This window comes from Papilio machaon, chromosome 19 (genome assembly GCF_912999745.1).
Source record: "Papilio machaon chromosome 19, ilPapMach1.1, whole genome shotgun sequence".
Taxonomy (NCBI): domain Eukaryota; kingdom Metazoa; phylum Arthropoda; class Insecta; order Lepidoptera; family Papilionidae; genus Papilio; species Papilio machaon.
Window position 1 is genome coordinate 2,993,295 of NC_060004.1, and position 21,527 is coordinate 3,014,821.

Sequence of the window (21,527 nt, forward strand, 5' to 3'; positions counted from 1 at the left end):
ACCCAATTTGTAATAGTTCATAATATACGATCGGTATCTTTACAATTATGTTAAATTTTGTTATGGATTGATATTGACATAAAAATAAAAATTTATAAATTATTTGTAATGGATCGCTAGTTTCATAATGAATTGACAAATTGTGTTTAGAAGAAATTATATAAAGTTAGTGAATAAAAAGCGCTGTTATTAGCAAAGAAACGGTTGTTGATCAGTTGTATTGTCTCTGAAAATTAAAGGAAATGCGCTACAATTTTTTAATAATTCTCTTCCGAATATATATCTCATCGATAGAACATGAATTGTGACATTTGTAATATGACTCGTCAAATTGTCAATCGTGACGTATTATATCATTATTTCCGACTTACAATTTGTCTAGACAATTTATGAACGGGTACCATTCACGATCGATCTGCAATATATAAAATATTTTTGCGTAGACGGGTATTTTAGTACCATATTGCATTTCATGCTTCCTTAGTAATTATTAGAGTATTTATTATTCGTTTTTTGACAGCTGTCATTATTTACACGTTTCTTTATACTAGATGTAAATTTTTAATCGTGATGCGGATTCATCAAGGATATTATGAGAATTAATTCGTATTATGCTAATAGTCTTCCTTAGCGCACTCTGATGAATGGAAAACGTGCTGACTTAATCAATTCTTGTAATAAATTAATTTTATTTAATTGAATTTTATCTTGCAAATGTACAACTTTATCTGCCATACAAGCAATGTTTACAAAATCCGTTGCCGTGAGTTTTCACTGCTGAATTTTCATTAAAAAAATGTTCTCTGTTTTTCATCAGCGAATAAAAGAGAACAATATGTTGTCAGTTTCAGCAGTGGATACTCACAGTTTGGTGTAAGTTATTGTTAAGTATTGCCTAAGTTTATACGACACATTGTTTTAGTGTTAGCATTTCCTTTTAACTTAAGTTATGCGCAGGATGTTTTAGTTCGTCTGGCGTTGGAATTGGCACAGCGGGGGTTGATTAAATTTGGTGTCGGTATTTGGGAATATTTCTGAAACGTAAGTACCACAAACTATCGCTACGATGAGTTGATACTCCGATATTACGATTGCAATAAGTGACTACGTCACTATGATTCGATTTGTTATTCGATGCAAATCGATTCCACTTTCTGATAATGCTGACTAATTTAAGTTCCCTTAGTGTAATTTAAGAGTTGATTCCTAACGAAGGCGAGTTTGCGAATATATGAATAGACGTTTGTTTTCGCTTGTAAGTATATTATATGTACATTTTGAACAAAAACCTTGTCTGTTTTTTTTTTAATTATTATGGAGAGCTTGTATAGATTTTGCGTTCATGGATGCTTATTTAATTCTTATGAAGCATTGTTTGGAAGAAATAGTGTTTTGGAAACAATTTAGTGCAAGGCATTATTGTGTATATAGTTTAGTAACCCAGAGCGAAATCCAAATAAACTGTGGTGAAATTAATTCTCTTTTTATCAACTGTACAATTTAGAACCTAAATAATGTGTGAATGTAACGATTTCTGAACTGATTTCATGTTTCCATTTTTAAATTTACCATTTGTTAGCGTTACTGTTATTTAAGACATTAATTTTTGGAACAACATGTATTTGTCGAAATTTGTTTGTAAAGAAACAAAATGGCGTCGATAAATCCGTTCGGAAATCGTGTATGTGGAAATGCTTCGACTTTATTTGCATAGATGCCAGTGGTTTAATGGCTATGGTATTAAATCTGCAAAATCTTGGTGGATTGTTAGGTTATGAAGTGCTGGTTGACAAAATGCTCAATGGTTGATAGTCCTGGTGACGGTTTGGCTCGGTCTTTACGGCATCCGACATTTATAGTTACCAATAATACGTAATATTTATATCAAAATTAAATAATGCCGCTAAAGAAGTTTCTAGATACAATTAATCGCTTTGAAATGTAACAAGAAAAATTAATTGATTAATAATTTTTTAATCTGTGTAGGGAGGCCATGTTGGACCTAGCCAAAGCGGGAAAGGGATAGTCCGTAGGCCACGTGATTCGGTGATAGGTTGGTATATACATGGGGGGTTAATTTATTATTCCATATATATTAAAATAAAAACAATGTAAAGTTTAAATTGTTTTATTTTAATCTTTGTCAAAGAAATCATTGTTATCCCACTCCTTGCTTTCCAAATCACTAGAGTCGAAAAGTTACGAAGAACTTGTGTTCTGAAGTAGAACAAGATTAATAATTATTAACTACCAAGACTAAAAAGATTAACAAAGTTAACGTGCAACAGTTCTTACTAAATTCCATTATTGCAATTATTAAAAAAAAATCATTATTGCATATAGTTGAATTGCTTGGTAAAGATTAGATACATTGAATACAATTAATTGCAGAAAATGTAAAGATTCAATAATTTATTGCACAAATAAAATACATTAACAATGTGAGAAAAAAAATTCGTGCATCTAGTCTGTGATGGCACCACCTATTGGTACCTCTTCCTTCTTCGGCGTTTCGGGTACATCATCAATGCATCTATAAAAAGAATTTCAATGTTAAAAAGATTGGATGACAAAAAGATCAGACCGATTTTCGTCAACGGTTACGAATTAAAGAATTGTTTACTATTAATACAATATACCCAAATTCCTCCCTAATCTTCCAAACAACTCATTTCCTCTTTTGCACCCATATTTCTTATTCCTTCTTATTCTCTATAAAGAAATAGCGACAACAATATGTTTGAATACAAGTGAAACTGTAGTAAATTTCTCGGAAATCTTACTTCTCCAAGGGCGGGCACATAAAGTGCCGTATGTTGCGCGGCATAAACAGCTCGGCCTGCACCATGGCCACTTCCGCGGCGTAGTCCTCCACATCCTTGATAATATGCTCATCCACTGTCGGCCCGATACCCGGCACCGCGTACACGTTTATTATCTAAGCAACAGCAACAAACTTGTACACGGGTTACATCATTGAATTACCGGAGCTATTAATATTAGAGGTATATAGATTAGTTTTAAATATAAAAGTGTGAAGTCAACCAATCCGCACTGCTTCAGCATGGCTGATAAATGCCTTGTCACTTTTAAATAACTACACACACTACGGCATACTTTCCTACTTACTAAAAAAACTTGAAGTAGTTAAAAGAATAGTAGTTATTTTATTAAAAAGTTAGTTGACATACCGTCGGTATGGGCAGCTCTTCCTCTTCGACTTCCTCCTCTTCAGGCACAATAACATCCATGTTATCATCGATAAAGTTCTTTAAGATATCCCGTACCATAGCTACTTCTTCAGGTTTAGCCTGTAAATATTTGAAGTTGTAAGTATATTTTTAGATTTATGAAAATAGGTTTATAGGTTTAGGTTTGTCGGTGCCCCATTCCAATGCTCCATTCTACCTCTGGAGGAACCTGGTAACAAATATCCATAAATCCATACAAAATTTAAAAAAAATAATATAAAGATTTTGGTAGTCCTAAGAATACATTTAAATCTTATAATACGTGCGTGCGGAAATACAGCAACAACTTATATGAAGACAATTTTACTTTGTATTGTGGAGATCCTTTAATTACCTTTTTCTTCTTCAACGATGGATCCGGTAGTATATCAATTTGTTCATTGACTTTCTCCATAATCTCTCGCTCCACGTGCTGCACGATGAACTCCCCGCTAGTGGTCGACATCTGTCTACCAGCCACCATGCCTGGAACACGAACATATTACTACAACCCTTCTATCATCATCTGAGTCACTACAGCCACGGGTTGGCCTAAGCCTGGACAATTTTTCCTAGTAAATTTTAGAAAGGAAGATTTGCTAAACACTGAAAGAAAACAATTTTGTATTAATAACGATAGCATTACATTACTGTTTCAAGATCATATCTTCTGTGCTATAATATTTTGGTCATGAAAAATAAGAAATCCTAAAATCCTTAAAAACGATCGAACTCATTACTAATTAGTAGCAAATGCAAACGAAGTCACAGAAACTATTAAGGATACACTAACACCATAAATATAGTTGTCTATCTATATCTAATATCATAAATATAGTAATCTAACCCAAATCATAGTTAGCCGTCTTAAACTTATCGACAAGCAAGGCAAGCTCATCGAATGTGAACTCGAGGTCTGCTCGCCTTTCCTCGCGCGCTGCATAACACTGGTTATGATATGAAAATTAAATAAATGAAAGGAAAATAAAAGTTAACGAACGAGGAGGGAAATTACGCGGGCGTTGTTTTTCCGTTGCCTCAGTTTTTCGTCTTTACATCTAGACGGAGTGCAACACAACAACTTTTCGTATTTTCAATTTTAATTCTAATTTCAAATATTATTAACAAACCGTCACGGTGTAATCAATTACGTATTCAATTAAATCAATATAAATTACTTCTGCAATAAACTCTTCTAGTTTTGCCATTTCTTCTTCTCTGTTAGGCGTTTCTGTTTCTTGTTCATTTTCTGCGTCACTCTTTGCTTCTTCCACCTCTTCCACAGTTACATCTACTTTCGATTGACCTAAATAATTATATACATATTACATAGATTTTTCCAGAATCTACGTAATACATCTTGCTAATATTATAAATGCGAAATGTATATGGCGAATGGATAGATGGATGTTTGTTTGAAGGTATTTCAGGAACGGCTCAACAGATCTTGATGAAATTTGACCGATATAGAACATAGTCTGGAAGAACTCATTACATTTACTGGCTACTTATTACGTTTTTTTTTTATTCCGCGCGGATGGAGTTGCAGGCGATAACTAATTAAAAATAAACCAAAATGAAATAAAAAAATTATAACCATAAATTTCGTATGGTATTTTTTCACCCTCCTCATCGTAGACATTTATAGGTATTCCATCTTTCTTTGATTCGGCTTGCTTGTCCGCCGCCTGAACATCTGTGCGTGATAAATAAAATAAATAAACTACGAAACTATAAAACTACAATACTTTATGCAAACATTTGATGAAGAACATCACTATCATCATGATATTTTAATCACGTGTTTTAATCACGTGTTATTGTGTACGACTTGTGTAATTAAAAATACAGCTGCAGCTGATATTTATTCCTAAAAGTGTAAACTGCCTAATAAAACTTCATTTAAGGTAATATTTCTCTACTCTTTCTATCAATTAGTGCTTTTTCCACTACTTTGAGTGCAGATCTTACTAATATTATGAATGCGAATGTTTGTATGGATGCTTGTTAGAAAGTATCTCTAGAACGGTTGCACGGATCTCGATGAAATTTGGCAAAGATGTAGAACATAGTCTGGATGAACACATAGGCTACTAATTAAGTTTTTTTAATTCCGCGCGGACGGAGTCGCGGGCGACAGCAAGTATTTTATATAAAACAAACCTTTCTTTGCTGTTTCCTCAGGACCCATCTTAGAAGCACTTATTTCACGTAGTTTTTGCTGCAAAAAAAAAAACAAAATGTAAGTTGATTGAACTATTGAAAATGTCTGATTGATTTGTAACTACTAACTAAGTAAATTTAATGTTATTGACATTTTAAATAATTACTAATTAAATAATTTACTGATATAAGGTAGTTTATTAAATTAAACTAACATCAACTTCTTGGTCAGGCGCAGCTCTTCCTGAAATATTTTTTCCATATTCAGTTTTAAATACAAAAATAGATAAATAAAAGTACCATTTGCTTATTTTATTCTATATAAAATTTACTTTATAAGTACGATTTGGGAATTACAATTACATTACATAAAAAATTGCTGTTCTAAAGTCCTTGTAAACTTAATTACAAATACCCTGTGCCTGAATTAAATTCAAATGTTTACCGCCATCTTGTTGCAAAAATACAAATTTTGTAGTAAACTGCATATTAAAAATCTTACTTTTATCCAGTTTTTTAGCCGACTTCAAAAATTTAGTTCTATTTAGTTTTTAATTTTAAATAAGAAAACTAGATGGCGGTAGTTGATAGGTTTGATACAAAAAATCATCAGAGTATCATATACAACATTTGCACAAGAATACATCAAAAATGGCATACCAGCGTTGCTTGTGCAATATTTAAAAAGTTTATGTGCTAACTGTGTTTACTACGCTAATCTCAAATTCACAAGTTTATGGACTTATAATTCCGGTGTGAATATTTAAAATAAGCTACACGTCTTCTTTAACGAATTTAACAATTATAGTTTTGGAACCTTGTCTCTCTCTTAAGTAGTTTTCCCGCTCAATCTGTCCCGCTCTCTCCACCGAGGGTGGTCTTTCCAACTTCCCAATCAGTGGCATGTTCAGCTTCATACTGATCCTTGCGGAGCGCGGTACTTTGTCATTTATAATGCTTATGTTCTTCAAATCATTGTCTTGCCAGAAATCATCAGATGACTCCTAGAAGTGTGTCCAGTGCTTGAATTGGCACGTAGGTCACTAGATTATTTCTGTTCCCGACGTGCCAAGTCCGATTGCTATTTATAAAGATCAAGTCATTTGCAACCATAATACTACAAAAGTGGAATGAAATGATAAGTAAATTTGGTGCAGTACAAATAACTCATAAAAAAAACTATTACGTCTTCTATCGGTGACTCTGTAGACTTTATGATTTCGCTCACTGACTCAGGTGCCGATTCTGGAGCAAAACCTAAGAAAAATACCATTAGTTTTATGTTTCAAACAAAATTTCTATTCGAATATCTGACAGACTTGTGTAGAATAATTTTATATCACAAGAAATGAAGGAGCAATGTTTAATTAAAAAAAAAAAACAATTGGTATTAAAACTTAAGAAAAATACGAATGGAATCACGTATCGTTTTCGGTCAAGCATTTGCCCTACAAGAGGTCACAATGAACCGGATATGTGGATATTCTACTGTAGAATTTCGTTCCCAAAACACAAATACAAAAACATATTGTCATCTCTATCACTCTCTATAAAAAAAAAACAATAATAACAATATGTTTTTCGACAATGGAAACTCACGGTATAACCAACCTTCTCTATACCCGTCGATATATTTGACGTCCTTCGAAGCATCCATTCGAGCGAGGAGCACGTACATAGAAAGAAAGTGCTCCACTGGTATCGCTGCAGAACCACCGTCCGGTTCTTTAGTCAGAGTCTCGCATAATAAGACCATTGTATGAGTTAATGTCTGCAAAGAATTTGAATTAAGCTCGAGGTTTGCATTACATCTACTTGTGTATATAATACCTTCAACAACAACGGAGACAATATTTAATGGCTTAGAAAATCTTCACTAAGCCAAACCCTTGGTGTAGATTTCTCATACTAACTTTACAAGGGAACCTCTTAAAACTCTGAGGTCCTAATTGATTGCTAAAGCTAGTTCTTACTACTGCAAAAACAACATTTTAGGTTTAATAGCAAGGTGGAATAAAAGTAAATAAAATAGAAACATAAGCTTTAGTTATAACTAGCTGTCGTCCGCGACTCCGTCCGTTAATTAGTAGCTTAATGTGTCCTTCCAGACTATATTCTACCGTTCAAGATCCATACATCCAAACATTCACATATATATTAGTAAGATTTTGTTTTATTCAGGTTGCTATTTACTACTTATCAAATCAATCTAGTAATTACCTTAGTTAACAATCCCGCAGCCACCGCGACGAAATGCAAGAAGGGCACGGTCTCCTTGCGTTGGAACACCTCGCAGAGGCACAGGATCCTTTGCAGCTCCTCGTTGTCCAGACAGAAGCCACGCCACGCCGCCTTCAGCACTGGCAATGGTACTTCTTCCATTGTGGACAGCTGTTGAGTGATAGTAACATAATGTAATCGAGAGTTCTCACTGTCCTTACATTTGTATAACAACAAAATGTCATCTGCATGATTATCTTTGGAAAAGCAAAGGTAACGACGTAAAAAAAACTAACTGTTAGCATGTGCTGCTGGAGGTGGCATAGCGTTGTTTATTTCCAAACGAGCACAGATGGTTTCTAAACTTCCCGAAATGTAGATGAGCATTTTTATACTGCTATATAATTTTTCAATAGATCTGAATCTAAAAATATTTTTGACATCACAACTAATCTCTCCTTATATACCTGTTGCGCCAAGACTTTCAAGCATCCTCTGGTAAGTCCACCTTCGGTAGTATAGACTGGATACTCTAGCCGCAGTTTGACGGGCGGCGGTTTGTGCTGCGCAAGAGCATTGAAGTACTCATACGACCAACGCAGAAGATCGTATGGCTGGGTCTTTATAGCCGCTGAAAATTCATACCATGTTTATGATTCCTTAACATTTTATAAAGAGACTTTCTTGACACACAACTAGTTCCTTAATTGAAACATTTTGCATGTTATTATTAATTTATTAACGTATAAGAATAAAAAAATACTTAACCTTTGCAGTACCGCTTAAGGATGTAGGGAAACTTAGGCGGGATAACAATCTGCTGGGAGCAGTACATCTGCTCAATTAACTCCGGCATCTTGCAGTCTTGATGCTACCTTGATTCTATAACATTAAGAGCAAAGAGGCGGTATATATATCTCTATAAATCTAGTTCTACATGACAGTCACCGTTAGTGAGTTTTTAAGGTACTGAGTTCTCGTATTATAAGTAGGTCATGTCTTAAAATCTTGTGTAGAAAAAGTCTGCTGTATAGTAAAGTGATGCCTTGAAGTTAAGAAAGTAAAGTAAGAAAGAAAGAAAAGTAAAGATTTTTTTAATCAAACTCATCAACTGTTACATAAAAACCAAGGTGTTCAACGGTGAATTAAAATGTAGGTTTGCCAGAATTGATCAAATTTCGTTAGTACGTTTTTCTTTTATTAAATAATATGATAAATTACTTACGCAAATCTAAAGCTGCTTTGGTTTGTCAAACTATTGCTATGGCAACTTATGACGGTATAAAATCGATAGGATAACGTCTACGTCTATGGTCTATGGCCGATGTTTTCTTCCTTATGAATTTGTATGTAGATTTCGGTTGTTATTTAATAATGTTGGCTTACAATTTTATAGATCCCATAAAAAAATAACCCCGTCCATTCCTTCCCCTTCCCTATTATGTTATCTTCAATGACAGCAGCATTTTTACTTCATTTATATGTTTTAATACATAATTAATTAAGTTAGTGCAATTATTTTCTACATATTTTTCGATTACCCTCACATTAACTTTAATAAAACTATATCTACAATAGGCTTACTGATAATCATGTAATCCTTACAATTCCTATTATAAACCTATCATAACTTCTAATCAACATAAAACATTATATTTCCAAGGAATGTTTAACGCCAATAAAACTTTCACGGTTAGTTTGTTACGGAAAAGTAATGTGGCAAATCCCAGTTTTAATTACATTTTCTCAAGTTTTAAAACAACAAACGCCATCTAGCGGCGGTTGCATGTTCTACGTTGATTTTATTGATCACGTGGTAGAACCTGTTCACAGGAAAAAAAACAAAACCTGTTTAGTCGGGGTGACGTTTCGCCACTGTTTTTATGCCGTGGGAGTTTTGAGAAGAATTCTTACGAAGCTGTAGTTTGATTACGAAAATATTTAAGTGAAATAACACTTTAATTTGTGCTCAAGTCTTTGATATATTTTGTAACGGTACTTCATACGAGGTTTCGGCACTAACAGTTGATAATTGACATTTGAGACTGCACGACCCGAGGAGGTGAATGAATCCAGTGTGATAGTTCAGCGATTGTATCACATTGAATTGAATACAAACACGGAAAAATGTCCAGGTTGTGATACCGCGGGGTTGAAGTGATGTGATTAATTATGTATCAGTGCATAGGTGACGCGTTGCGCCGGATTTGTGACACAAAATAGTGCAAAAGAAATGGGTGACAGATTGAAACACCCATTCAAAGTGAAAACAAAAACATTAGTGGATTTATGAAAAATGGATGTAATTACGGACTTTTCTGTTCTGAGTAAGTACAACTTTCTAAATTCAAAGTTTACGCATGCGCAATATAAAATAGCTTTGCAGAAGTTAGTCGCCTATTAATCTTTGAAGACGATTTTTTGCCTTTGTTATTAACATAAATCTAAATAGACGTTGCTAATCGTAGTAAAGGTAAAATAGGTTCAAGTATAAAAATATTTCTGATGATACGTATATTGAAATATCGAAGCCGGAAAAGACTTATAAGTACGGCCTACTTTCTAGAAAACTTGAATTGCAATGGTTAAATCAATCTAATCTACTGAGAAGAGTATTAACGCTTCTATGTTCATTGGTGGAAATAAAAAAACAATGAAAAATGAGTTTGTCGACTTTGAATAGCAATGTTCATGCAATTATTTCTTAGTTTTATTTTTGAAAATTGGTGTCAGGTTTTGGCGAATGGCAGAATTTTGTATACGATATCTAATTAGCTTTTAAAAAAAATATTATTTTTTTATTGTTCGTCTTACAATATTACCATAAAAGATATTATCACATGGCCTTTCTACTTTGACTATGCAATGGATCATAATTTTCAATTTTTGTGTGATATAATGATGTGGAACGAATCAAATAATATGTGCGAGTTTTCATTTTCGCTATAAAGGTCAGAGTACACGAGATCGTAACAGTTCACGATGTGCTAAATGGCTAAATGTATCACAGTACGAGCCTCAATATTATTGTTACGATTACAGCTATGTACACACTGCATCTCCTACTCTGCGGACCGACCAAACGAGTGCTTAGTTTTTTTTTTAAATTTAGGATAAGGTATACAGATATTAAATATTGTTCTCATTCGAAAAACTGAGATGACATTTTTTTTTAAATAATGTTTCTACTACACTTTTAAAATTTTTCCTTTGTCAGTTTTTTCTCTGATATCCCACTGCCGCTTCAGCTTGGATTTCTTTTTTATTCTAATGCAATCGTAAATAACTCTCGATAAACATTGTAGATGGACTATGGACAAATCCGACACAAATTGAATATTTTTTGTCAAGGTTTTTTTGAGTCTCACATTTGAAAAAGTGACGTTTTTTTCATGAAGAGGACAATATTGAAGAAATATTGCATAATAAACTTAACAATTACGAATTTAATCGAGTGACGCCGAGATTCGATAAAACATCAAAACAGGATCGAAGTCTGATAGAATAATTGCGGATCGGATGCCGAATTATATCTTTATCTGTGTGTGAAACATAATTTAAATATAAAATGTTTGTATTAGGAAATTCCACTGCTTAGTAAAAGGTTACAATACTAACACCATTCACTCAATTGACAATGGCGTATTTTTAATAAGAAAAGGGGACAAACGAACAGCGGGAACTCCGAGGTGTTCGACTTCAAAGACGCCCATGGACATATACAATACTAGAGGAAACGCGTAAGTTAGTGATTGTCAATTCTGATATACGAAAAGTTGCTAAAATCAATGTGAGATTTTTTTTAATTAATGTTGTGGCAGAATATATTAAGAGAATATTACAACTGAAGAATTAATGACCGACATTTTTTTCAATACATCCCAACCTTTGTATTACGATGATGATTCGTCCATATGATGAATGTGAACTCCAGATTCATTTATTTTAATGGATATCATTAAAACCCAAAAAAGAATCAAGTGGTTCGATACAATTTTATTTTTATTTTCATTGTGCTCCAGATTATTATTCTTTTATTTACAACTAGTATATACATGAATATAAATATAATTTCAATAAAACAGATTGTGAGGCAATTTCATAATTGATTGGTTCCTATTTGTGTAACAGTGATTTAGTTCATTGAATGACATAGTACGATTGACCAATACTGAGTCGGGAACGATGTCAAGGGAAGTATAAGGCATTATTGCGCCTAATTCCTTGCTCGAGCGATGAATGGGATCACAATGGATGCGGGCATCAGTTATAGCTGAGGATAATACGCATATCCGCCTGTCAATTGATATCGCCGCTTCGATATAGAAACATTTATCTATCTGTTAGTTTTATATTAAAAACAAGTCCAAAGTATGCTTCCATTCATCATCATTTCCCTGTCTTTATTCCACTCTACGTTATGTCTAGTTTAACTGTAGCACTCAAAATCAGCGCTAGCGTACAACTGGCAAAATGTAAACACTAACTGGCGCCAACTGTCCTACTGTACTAGCATAGTATAAACCAGGCATTAAGTAGGCGCACTAGTTTTCGTCCCCCAGATCCATCTATCATACGTCAATCCCTTTACACGCTAATATTATAAAAATATAAGATTTTTTAATTAAATCCGTCTGGCATGTTTATTCAATTTTCTGATATATTTCATACTAATATTATAAATGCAAAAGTTTATTTAAATGGATGGATGGATGGATGTTTGTTTGAAGTTATCTCCGGAACGGGTGAACTTGATGATATTTGGCACAAATGTAGAACATAGTCTGGAAGAACACATAAGTTACTTATTAAGTTTTTTTTTTAATTCCGCACGGACGGACGCGGGCGACAGCTATTACAAAATAAAATTCAGATACAAATTCCAAATTGATCTGGCATATTTAATACAGTCGTAAAGGAGTCTACGTAAATAATTCTATATGACCTTGACATTCGGCTAGTGATGTCATGTGTGGACAATTATATCATGCATGGATCAAACTGTTGATTCATGCTACTTTCATTATTTGCATACCTTTTAATAAATCGGATAAATAAAGTTTTTTTTTAACTGTGAATTTCCACTGACTATAAAACTGTACCTACAATAATATTGCTATCTCTTTCTTTTCAAATACCGTACCGTACTTATGGACGAAAATAAAATCATTACAAAAACCTGATACGTAGTTCTAGCAAAAAAGGTATTTGGGATTTTCCGATGTTAAATATCAAAAATTATGTGCAAAACTCACTAAACAAGTAAATCACTATACATTTTGTATAACCTGTTCTTGTTTATATCACAAAATTAATTATCAAACAATTTCCTTTTAAATTCTCGTAATATCTTTCAACATTTTTAGGTAGGTATTATGCAAGAATGAAGCATTTTGTGCAATAACAATCATGTGCTTTTGTACATCAGAATTAATATAATTGCGAAAATAACACGTGTTTATCCTACGCATATCGAACGAATAGCAACGCTGTCCGCCGTCACATTTTTATCTCCGCTGCGCTGCTTTTCGTTTTATCAAGACCAGACAAACGCGTTATTAATACCCACTGTTGATGCCGTCGTTTTTAAAATGAGCAACTTTGAAGAACTCATTGAGCTTTTTCGAAGACCTGCTTGAATATTTTCTATACGATATAAAAATCGATACTCCTGCTGAGAAGTGTACATTTATTTTAATAAAAAATGTTATACTGTTGATACAAGCTTAAGCAATCTTTGATTCGGCGCTTAAGACTTTTTAAGACCACTCCAAACCGAGGTTCGTTACCGACTTTAAGATAGTCAACATAGATTTATATAATCAACAAGTAATTTTATCAATAAAAGAGATGCTAAAGAACGAATGTTAAACAAATATGTAACACTCGCTGTCGCCCCCAACTCCGTCCGCGCGGAGTTAAAAACAAACTTAATAAGTGGCCTATGTGTTCTTCCAGACTATGTTCTACATCTATGCCAAATTTCATCAAGATCCGTTGAGCCGTTCCGGAGATACGTTCAAACAAACATCCATACATCCATCTAAACTTTCGCATTTATAATATTACTAGCTGTCGCCCGTGACTCCCTCCACGCGTAATTAAAAAAACTTATTAGTAGCGGAGTATGTTCATTCATACTATGTTCTACATCCGTGCAAAATGTCATCATCTGTTGAGCCGTCCGATCCGGAGTAATATCAAACAAAAGACAAAACAGAACAGAACAGAACAGAACAAAAAACAGAACAGAACAAAAAACAGAACAGAACGGAGAACAGAACAGAGAACAGAAGAGAACAAAGAACAGAATAGAACAGAGAACAGAACACAGAACAGAACGGAGAAAAGAACAGAGAACAGAACAGAACGGATAACAGAACAGAAAAAAGAACAGAGCAGAACGGAGAACAGAACAGAATAAAAAACAGAACAGAGTACAGAACAAAGAAAAAACAGAGAACAGGACAAAGAACAGAACAGAACAAAGAACAGAACAGAATAAAAAAACAGAACAGAGTACAGAACAAAGAAAAAAACAGAGAACAGAACAAAGAAAAGGACGGAGAACAGAACAAAGAACAGAACTGAGAACAGAACTGAGAACAGAACAGAGAACAGAACTAAGAACAGAACAAAGAACAGAACTGAGAACAGAACAAAGAACAGAACAAAGAACAGAACAAAGAACAGAACTGAGAACAGAACAGAGAACAGAACAAAGAACAGAACTGAGAACAGAACTGAGAACAGAACAGAGAACAGAACAAAGAACAGAACTGAGAACAGAACTGATAACAGAACAAAGAACAGAACTGAGAACAGAACAGAGAACAGAACAAAGAACAGAACAAAGAACAGAACAAAGAACAGAACAAAGAACAGAACAGAGAACAGAACAAAGAACAGAACTGAGAACAGAACAGAGAACAGAACAAATAACAGAACTAAGAACAGAACTGAGAACAGAACAGAGAACAGAACAAATAACAGAACTAAGAACAGAACTGAGAACAGAACAGAGAACAGAACAAAGAACAGAATAAAGAACAGAACTGAGAACAGAACAGATACAGAACAAAGAAAAAAACAGAACAGAACAAAGAAAAGGACGGAGAACAGAACAAAGAACAGAACGGAGAACAGAACAGAGAACAGAACAAAGAACAGAACAAAGAACAGAACAAAGAACAGAACAAAGAACAGAATAAAGAACAGAACTGAGAACAGAACAGAGTACAGAACAAAGAACAGAACTGAGAACAGAACAGAGAACAGAACTAAGAACAGAACTAAGAACAGAACAAAGAACAGAACAAAGAACAGAACAAAGAACAGAACGGAGAACAGAACTGATAACAGAACAAAGAACAGAACAAAGAACAGAACAAAGAACAGAACAAAGAACAGAACAAAGAACAGAACTGAGAACAGAACAAAGAACAGAACTGATAACAGAACAAAGAACAGAACTGAGAACAGAACAAAGAACAGAACTGAGAACAGAACAAAGAACAGAACAAAGAACAGAACAGAGAACAGAACAAAGAACAGAACAGAGAACAGAACAGCGAACAGAACAGAGAACAAAGAACAGAACTAAGAACAGAACAAAGAACAGAACTGAGAACAGAACAAAGAACAGAACAAAGAACAGAACTGATAACAGAACAAAGAACAGAACTGAGAACAGAACAAAGAACAGAACTGAGAACAGAACAAAGAACAGAACAAAGAACAGAACAGAGAACAGAACAAAGAACAGAACTGAGAACAGAACAGAGAACAGAACAAAGAACAGAACTGAGAACAGAACTGAGAACAGAACAAAGAACAGAACTGAGAACAGAACAGAGAACAGAACAAAGAACAGAACTAAGAACAGAACAAAGAACAGAACTGAGAACAGAACAGAGAACAGAACAAAGAACAGAACTGAGAACAGAACAAAGAACAGAACAGAGAACAGAACAGCGAACAGAACAAAGAACAGAACTGATAACAGAACAAAGAACAGAACGGAGAACAGAACAGAGAACAGAACAAAGAACAGAACAAAGAACAGAACAAAGAACAGAATAAAGAACAGAACAAAGAACAGAACTGAGAACAGAACAGAGAACAGAACAAAGAACAGAACTGAGAACAGAACTGAGAACAGAACAGAGAACAGAACAAAGAACAGAACTGAGAACAGAACTGATAACTGAACAAAGAACAGAACTGAGAACAGAACAGAGAACAGAACAAAGAACAGAACAAAGAACAGAACAAAGAACAGAACAAAGAACAGAACTGAGAACAGAACAAAGAACAGAACAAAGAACAGAACTGATAACAGAACAAAGAACAGAACTGAGAACAGAACAAAGAACAGAACTGAGAACAGAACAAAGAACAGAACAAAGAACAGAACAGAGAACAGAACAAAGAACAGAACAGAGAACAGAACAGCGAAAAGAACAGAACTAAGAACAGAACAAAGAACAGAACAAAGAACAGAACAAAGAACAGAACTGATAACAGAACAAAGAACAGAACTGAGAACAGAACAAAGAACAGAACTGAGAACAGAACAAAGAACAGAACAAAGAACAGAACTGAGAACAGAACAGAGAACAGAACAAAGAACAGAACTGAGAACAGAACAAAGAACAGAACTGAGAACAGAACTGAGAACAGAACAAAGAACAGAACTAAGAACAGAACTAAGAACAGAACAAAGAACAGAACTGAGAACAGAACAGAGAACAGAACAAAGAACAGAACTGAGAACAGAACAAAGAACAGAACTGAGAACAGAACAGAGAACAGAACAAAGAACAGAACACAGAATAGAACAGAGAACAGAACAAAGAACAGAACGGAGAACAGAACAGAGAACAGAACAAAGAACAGAACTGAGAACAGATCAGAACAGATACAGAACAGAACAGATACAGAACAGAACATCGATATTCTATGTGTTTTATCGATTTTACATATTACTAGCTATGCCCGCGACTTCGTCCGCGTGAAATACTGTCTTCGGGTAGAATTTTTTTTTGGCTTATTATTTTACTTAACCGTCGTGCTATGCGTTGATGTACAGATGTTTGCCAGGACCGCACAAAATGTAGGTACTTGGTCTCTGCCTACCCCTCTGGGTCACGGGCGTGAATTTAGTTGTTGTTGGTGAGGTATTTTACTTAAACTTATAAAAAAATACAACAAAACATTTTAAACTTACAAAATATTCACATAAACATCAAATACTCCTATGCAAATTTTCATCTTGTTATATTGCAACATTGTGGGTAAAACTTTTACAAACTTTAAATGTCCTATTTATTAATATTAAGCAGCCTTAAAAAATAAGTTATAAGCTTCTGACTGTAACAATGACGATACTTCCATTCAAATTACCATCCCCACTTTCAACCCTTTACAACCCTTGTTTCGCGTTAAAATGTAGCCTATGTCCTTCCTCAGGCTCTAGACTATCTGTGTACCAAATTTCATTTAAATCGGTTCAGTAGTTTTGGCGTGAACGCGAGACAGACAGACAGAGTTATTTTCGCATTCATAATATTAAGTAAGGATTAAGAAGTATGATCGACTATGTATTGTTATTATTTGTTATGGTCTATTAAAACTATGTATAGTAACTATTTTATGAAATCGTGACATAACAATGTATTATGTTTTATATGTGGTACAATATTGCATTAACGCATAAATGAACCATAGTTGTCTAGTGAATATAATTAATCTAGTATTGAACTTCTATAAAACAATGCCTGCTATAAAATTATACTTTGAGTTTCGATTTGTATTGACATATATTGTCATCCCTCACATTCTCTTTGAAAAAAACAGAGACAATAATGTGTCACTGCTGTCGAAACCCATATTTAGAAGGCATTCAAATGGTACGCGCTTGTGAACGTTGTATTTGAGGTACCGTTATAGACGAGCCAAAGGGCGTTCTTAATGTGATAGGATTACCATGAGTTTTAGAAATTAATAGGGATGCTATTAGTTTTTGATGGATAATAGATATATCTTTTTTGGTATAATAGAATAATTTTGTTCAATTAATTTAATAGTGTTTATACGTCACAAGATTTATTATGTTTACATACATTATAACCGCGCCTTGATTAACTGGTGCAATCACGGAAATCATTGCCTTTAAATTTCGTGGAAAAGTGAATGTTTTTTGGGAATTTTGTCTTCTTTTATTTCTAAATTCCTTTTTTAAAGTGGTATTATATTTTAGAAATGCTTTTATTATTTACTATGGACTTAATTTGACAGTTGAATAAAAATATTTTTGTAATATGTCCTCAGAGAAATAGAATATTTTGGAGTCACTACACGTGTAGCATGTCGATCCTTCGGATTCATTGAATTACGTACTGCTTTGTAAACAATGAGCATAGTTTACCGTTGGTTTCCACTGCGGAAACATATGCACGAAAACACATTATCATCCCTGTCATGCTCTTTGAAAATACACAGATATTAAATATGTTGACTATACATTGTCTTAAAGTTTTACCGTTAACGAAGATTACTGTTTTATTATTACAGAGTGATTATTGATACGTTTATTTGTAATACTAAAATACGTATGTTATAGTTTTTTTAAACTAAATTCCTGTAAAAAATAAATCAACATTATTATCGTTATTTCATATCTCACGCAATGTTTCTTTTATTTTAATACAAAAACATGGTATTGAGGAATGTTAATATGTTTTGTATAAATGTTTCCCGCAGTGAAAACTTACTTTGATACAGATGTTAATGTAACAATGGAAAAACTGAATATACATACTTATTGCAAACTTTGATTTAATTTCACCTGATACGATGTTTGTCATCAAATCTTGCAAATTAAATTTGATCCACTTCCCGGTTACTGATTGAGTTGAAAATTTGCGTAAATGTGTAAATCGCGTGACACTGCAATAATATAATGATATGGTGCTGGTCTGATGATGGAACTGGAAGGTGGTTATAGAAACTTTGCAATGAAACGACACAACCTCATCGAGTTTGTCTATTTCTTAAATTTTTTGTTCTTTTAATTAAAAAGAATAAAGCTTTTTTTATGTTATATTTTCCGTTTTATATAACAACAGATTTGACAATTCGACTGCAACAAACAATTATCCAAATGAGTCGGAGCCTTGGTGTACTGATTGACAGACTGTCGGTCGTGTTATTAATATCGTTTATGGCGACTATGACATAGTTTGAATTCTTATCGCGTTGTCAACATGTATCCTATGACTATCGGTTAATTTAATTTGCTCGCGGCCTAATGGGGAAATTTATCTAAATCGATATTGTGTTAAAAACTCTTGACCGGGGTTCCCGAAACAATATCATTGATATCACGCGACATATAATTTTGGACACGTCACTGATCACAAAAGTGAGTACAAAAAATGGGTATTATATGAGTAGGGTAAAAGCCGGATAGTTGCCACACTTTTTAAAAATCTCCTTTAAAAAATTTGTACCAATACATTTTTTATTCAAAGTTTATTCTCCAACATAGTTCATTAATCTTCTATCATACCCTAACTATAAAAAAATTATAAATATTATACATTTTAAGTAAATCCACTTTAATATGACCTCTAAAAAAGAGGATAGTTGCCAACTATAGCGGATACTAGCCTAACGTTAAAAATGGTTGGGGGGATACTTGCCCAATGTGAGGATAGATGCCCGTCTGTTTTTATTTTCAAATAAAAATGGACTTATGTTAATTTAAATAATCAGTTTTTATTATTATATACAATTTTTTATAAAATATTATTTAAAGTTAAATTATAATTATAAAATTATAACAATAATTGACTCCAAAATAGTAAATAAGTGTCCAAAATAAAAATGTAATGTTGTTATTTATTTCGGTTCGCAACAATGGTAATTGTTTCTTCTTTTTCACCGGAAGTAAGTGATTTCACTGTTCTAGTACCTTTCTTGGCCAATACCTTGCCTGGTTTATTGTTGAGTTGGACACCGCTTTCATCCATAATAAAAATTCGATCCGGCTTATCTAGCAAATCGTTATCAGTTAAGACGGTTATGAGCAGATCAAAAAATTTGGCTAATTCGGCTCTGCTTAGACCCTTCGCTCTTTGAATTGATAAGCCCTCAGCTTGCCTCACACCTATTTCGGCATTTTGCTGTTGAGTATTTATTTTATTTTAGATTAACTATGGTAAAATCAAATAAAAAATCACCAAGAAAAAGACAGTAAGAGCAAATGAAAAAAATGAGTAAGAAAAAAATCTGTTTTTGCTTGTTAACAATGTATAGTTAGATAGTTGCCGCAGGGCAACAATCCGCAAAATACAGTAGGGCAACTATCCGATTTGATACGGATACTTGCCCTTTTTATTTACAAAATATATAAAACATATTTAACAATAAAACCTAATAAACAGTGCAATTTAAACTCTAATGAACTCAAAGAAATTTATTTTTAACTGAAATCGCAATCAGTTATAAAAATATTTAACAGAGATTACTTACCAATATAATTCTGGCGCTCGTCAATGTATCGCCGCGGAAGATGTTTCCTCACACGGACAAAACACATACCCCTATTTCAACGGCTTATGCGGCACTAAGGCCTGCGAGGGGGACGCTTTTAATTATGATCAAAAAGAAACACAGTCAATACGTCTAACATAGAGCATTTGAAACTGAGGCATGTATCCGTCCGAGGCAACTATCCGGCTTTTACCCTATAAATTATTTCAATTTTTTGGCACGCCATGACCTCATCCAGCATTTCTTTAATAAATGGCCAAATTCTACGTAAAGGTTCGACACCCTGCTCTATTCTATGCTTAATATCTATATTGTTATCTCTGTTTTTTTTTAAGTAAACAAGATGTATAACAATATCTTTTTGCATGTATTGCGGCTGGTGAAACCGATAGTTTTAAGTAGCTATCACTTTTATGTACTAATTCTGCTTGTTAGTTAAATTACTATAGGGTCTGAATTCCGTTATTCAATTTTGTGTATACATTTATATATACTACTCTCAAATCTTTATGGACACGACTGTACTGTGTGACACAATTGTTTAATATATACTTCTTGTTTTTCTAACTACTTCACTATGCGGCAGTGTACAAAAATATTTTGTCAATCGTTTCATTGTCTTTAAAAAAGAAGATAACTACTTTCTCTTCACGGTTATTACCGGGTGATACTAGTTTAATATGAAGCTATGTTCAAATTCTGTATTATGAATCGTCAACACAACGTCGAGGGGAAACGTCAAATTGAACGAATTCCAGCAAATTACGGGAGATGAGCAATTTTAGTTGGACTTTGTAATTTCTGTGCATTCAACTTGAGAATTTCACGAAACGTCATACTTGAATCAGTTCGTAAAATTAAATATGTATATAAAATAAAAATTTATACAAACATAGAGACGAATAACAAAAGATTTTTTTCTGTCGTGTCAATATATACTCAAAATACCCGCTAAATATCCAGAGCATGAAAAAGCAGATTGAAACAAGTATTACTCCCAAGTCGCAAGCAAATTAAATTGACTTGAAACAAAATCATTATGAATCAAAAGTTAAGCGTGGAATGGACATATGTGCAGAGTTGATCACATAAATAAGAAAGTAATGAAATTGAATATGGATGGCTATAAAGGTAAATTTTAACCGAAGAAAATATGGATAGATTGTGTGAAGGAGGATATGCGTAAGAAGGGAGCTCAGATACGACGGCTGATAGAGATGAATGGAAGAGTATGATGTTATCACTTTTCATTTATACATTGCATTCGAAATTAGTTTACGCAGCATTTTGCACAGGTGCGTTTGCATACGTAACACCATCGGCATTCGATGCCTACAATCAAGGGAAACAACCCTA

The 21,527-nt window shown here is 33.6% G+C and overlaps 2 protein-coding genes across 3 annotated transcripts in view; one reads left to right on the forward strand and one right to left on the reverse strand.

Moving 5' to 3' along the window:
- Positions 1–2,305: 2,305 nt before the first annotated feature.
- On the reverse strand, positions 2,306–8,862 carry LOC106721280 (ropporin-1). 2 transcript variants are annotated; one of them, XM_045682546.1, is made up of 11 exons: positions 8,839–8,862; positions 8,382–8,495; positions 8,081–8,244; positions 7,614–7,784; positions 7,005–7,164; positions 6,580–6,650; positions 5,394–5,451; positions 3,586–3,716; positions 3,192–3,311; positions 2,784–2,938; positions 2,306–2,533 (listed from the first exon to the last, which is right to left on the reverse strand). In XM_045682546.1, exons 2-11 carry the CDS (start codon positions 8,467–8,469, stop codon positions 2,464–2,466), a joined length of 1,188 nt encoding a protein of 395 aa, XP_045538502.1. In that variant the 5' UTR covers positions 8,470–8,495; positions 8,839–8,862; the 3' UTR covers positions 2,306–2,463. The 2 variants fall into 2 exon arrangements, with proteins under 2 accessions (XP_045538502.1, XP_045538501.1); XM_045682545.1 differs by having other exon boundaries at positions 6,993–7,164.
- Positions 8,863–9,476: 614 nt separating this feature from the next.
- Positions 9,477–21,527, forward strand: part of LOC106721269 — a 35,008-nt gene continuing 22,957 nt past the window's right edge. The window contains exon 1 of the mRNA XM_045682684.1: positions 9,477–9,940. Coding sequence (XP_045538640.1) covers positions 9,910–9,940 — 31 coding nt within the window. The 5' untranslated portion in view covers positions 9,477–9,909. The remainder of the gene's footprint in view (positions 9,941–21,527) is intronic.

Bases quoted from the DNA above. Each gene is read 5' to 3' on its own strand.
- LOC106721280 (XM_045682545.1), bottom strand. From the start codon at position 8,469: ATGCCGGAGTTAATTGAGCAGATGTACTGCTCCCAGCAGATTGTTATC. The intron at 7,165-7,613 runs GTAATTACTAGA...AATTCTTTGCAG, and splicing joins CTGCGGGATTGTTAACTAAG to ACATTAACTCATACAATGGT. The intron at 5,452-6,579 runs GTAATAGTTTTT...TTTTTTTTGCAG, and splicing joins CAGAGTCACCGATAGAAGAC to CAAAAACTACGTGAAATAAG.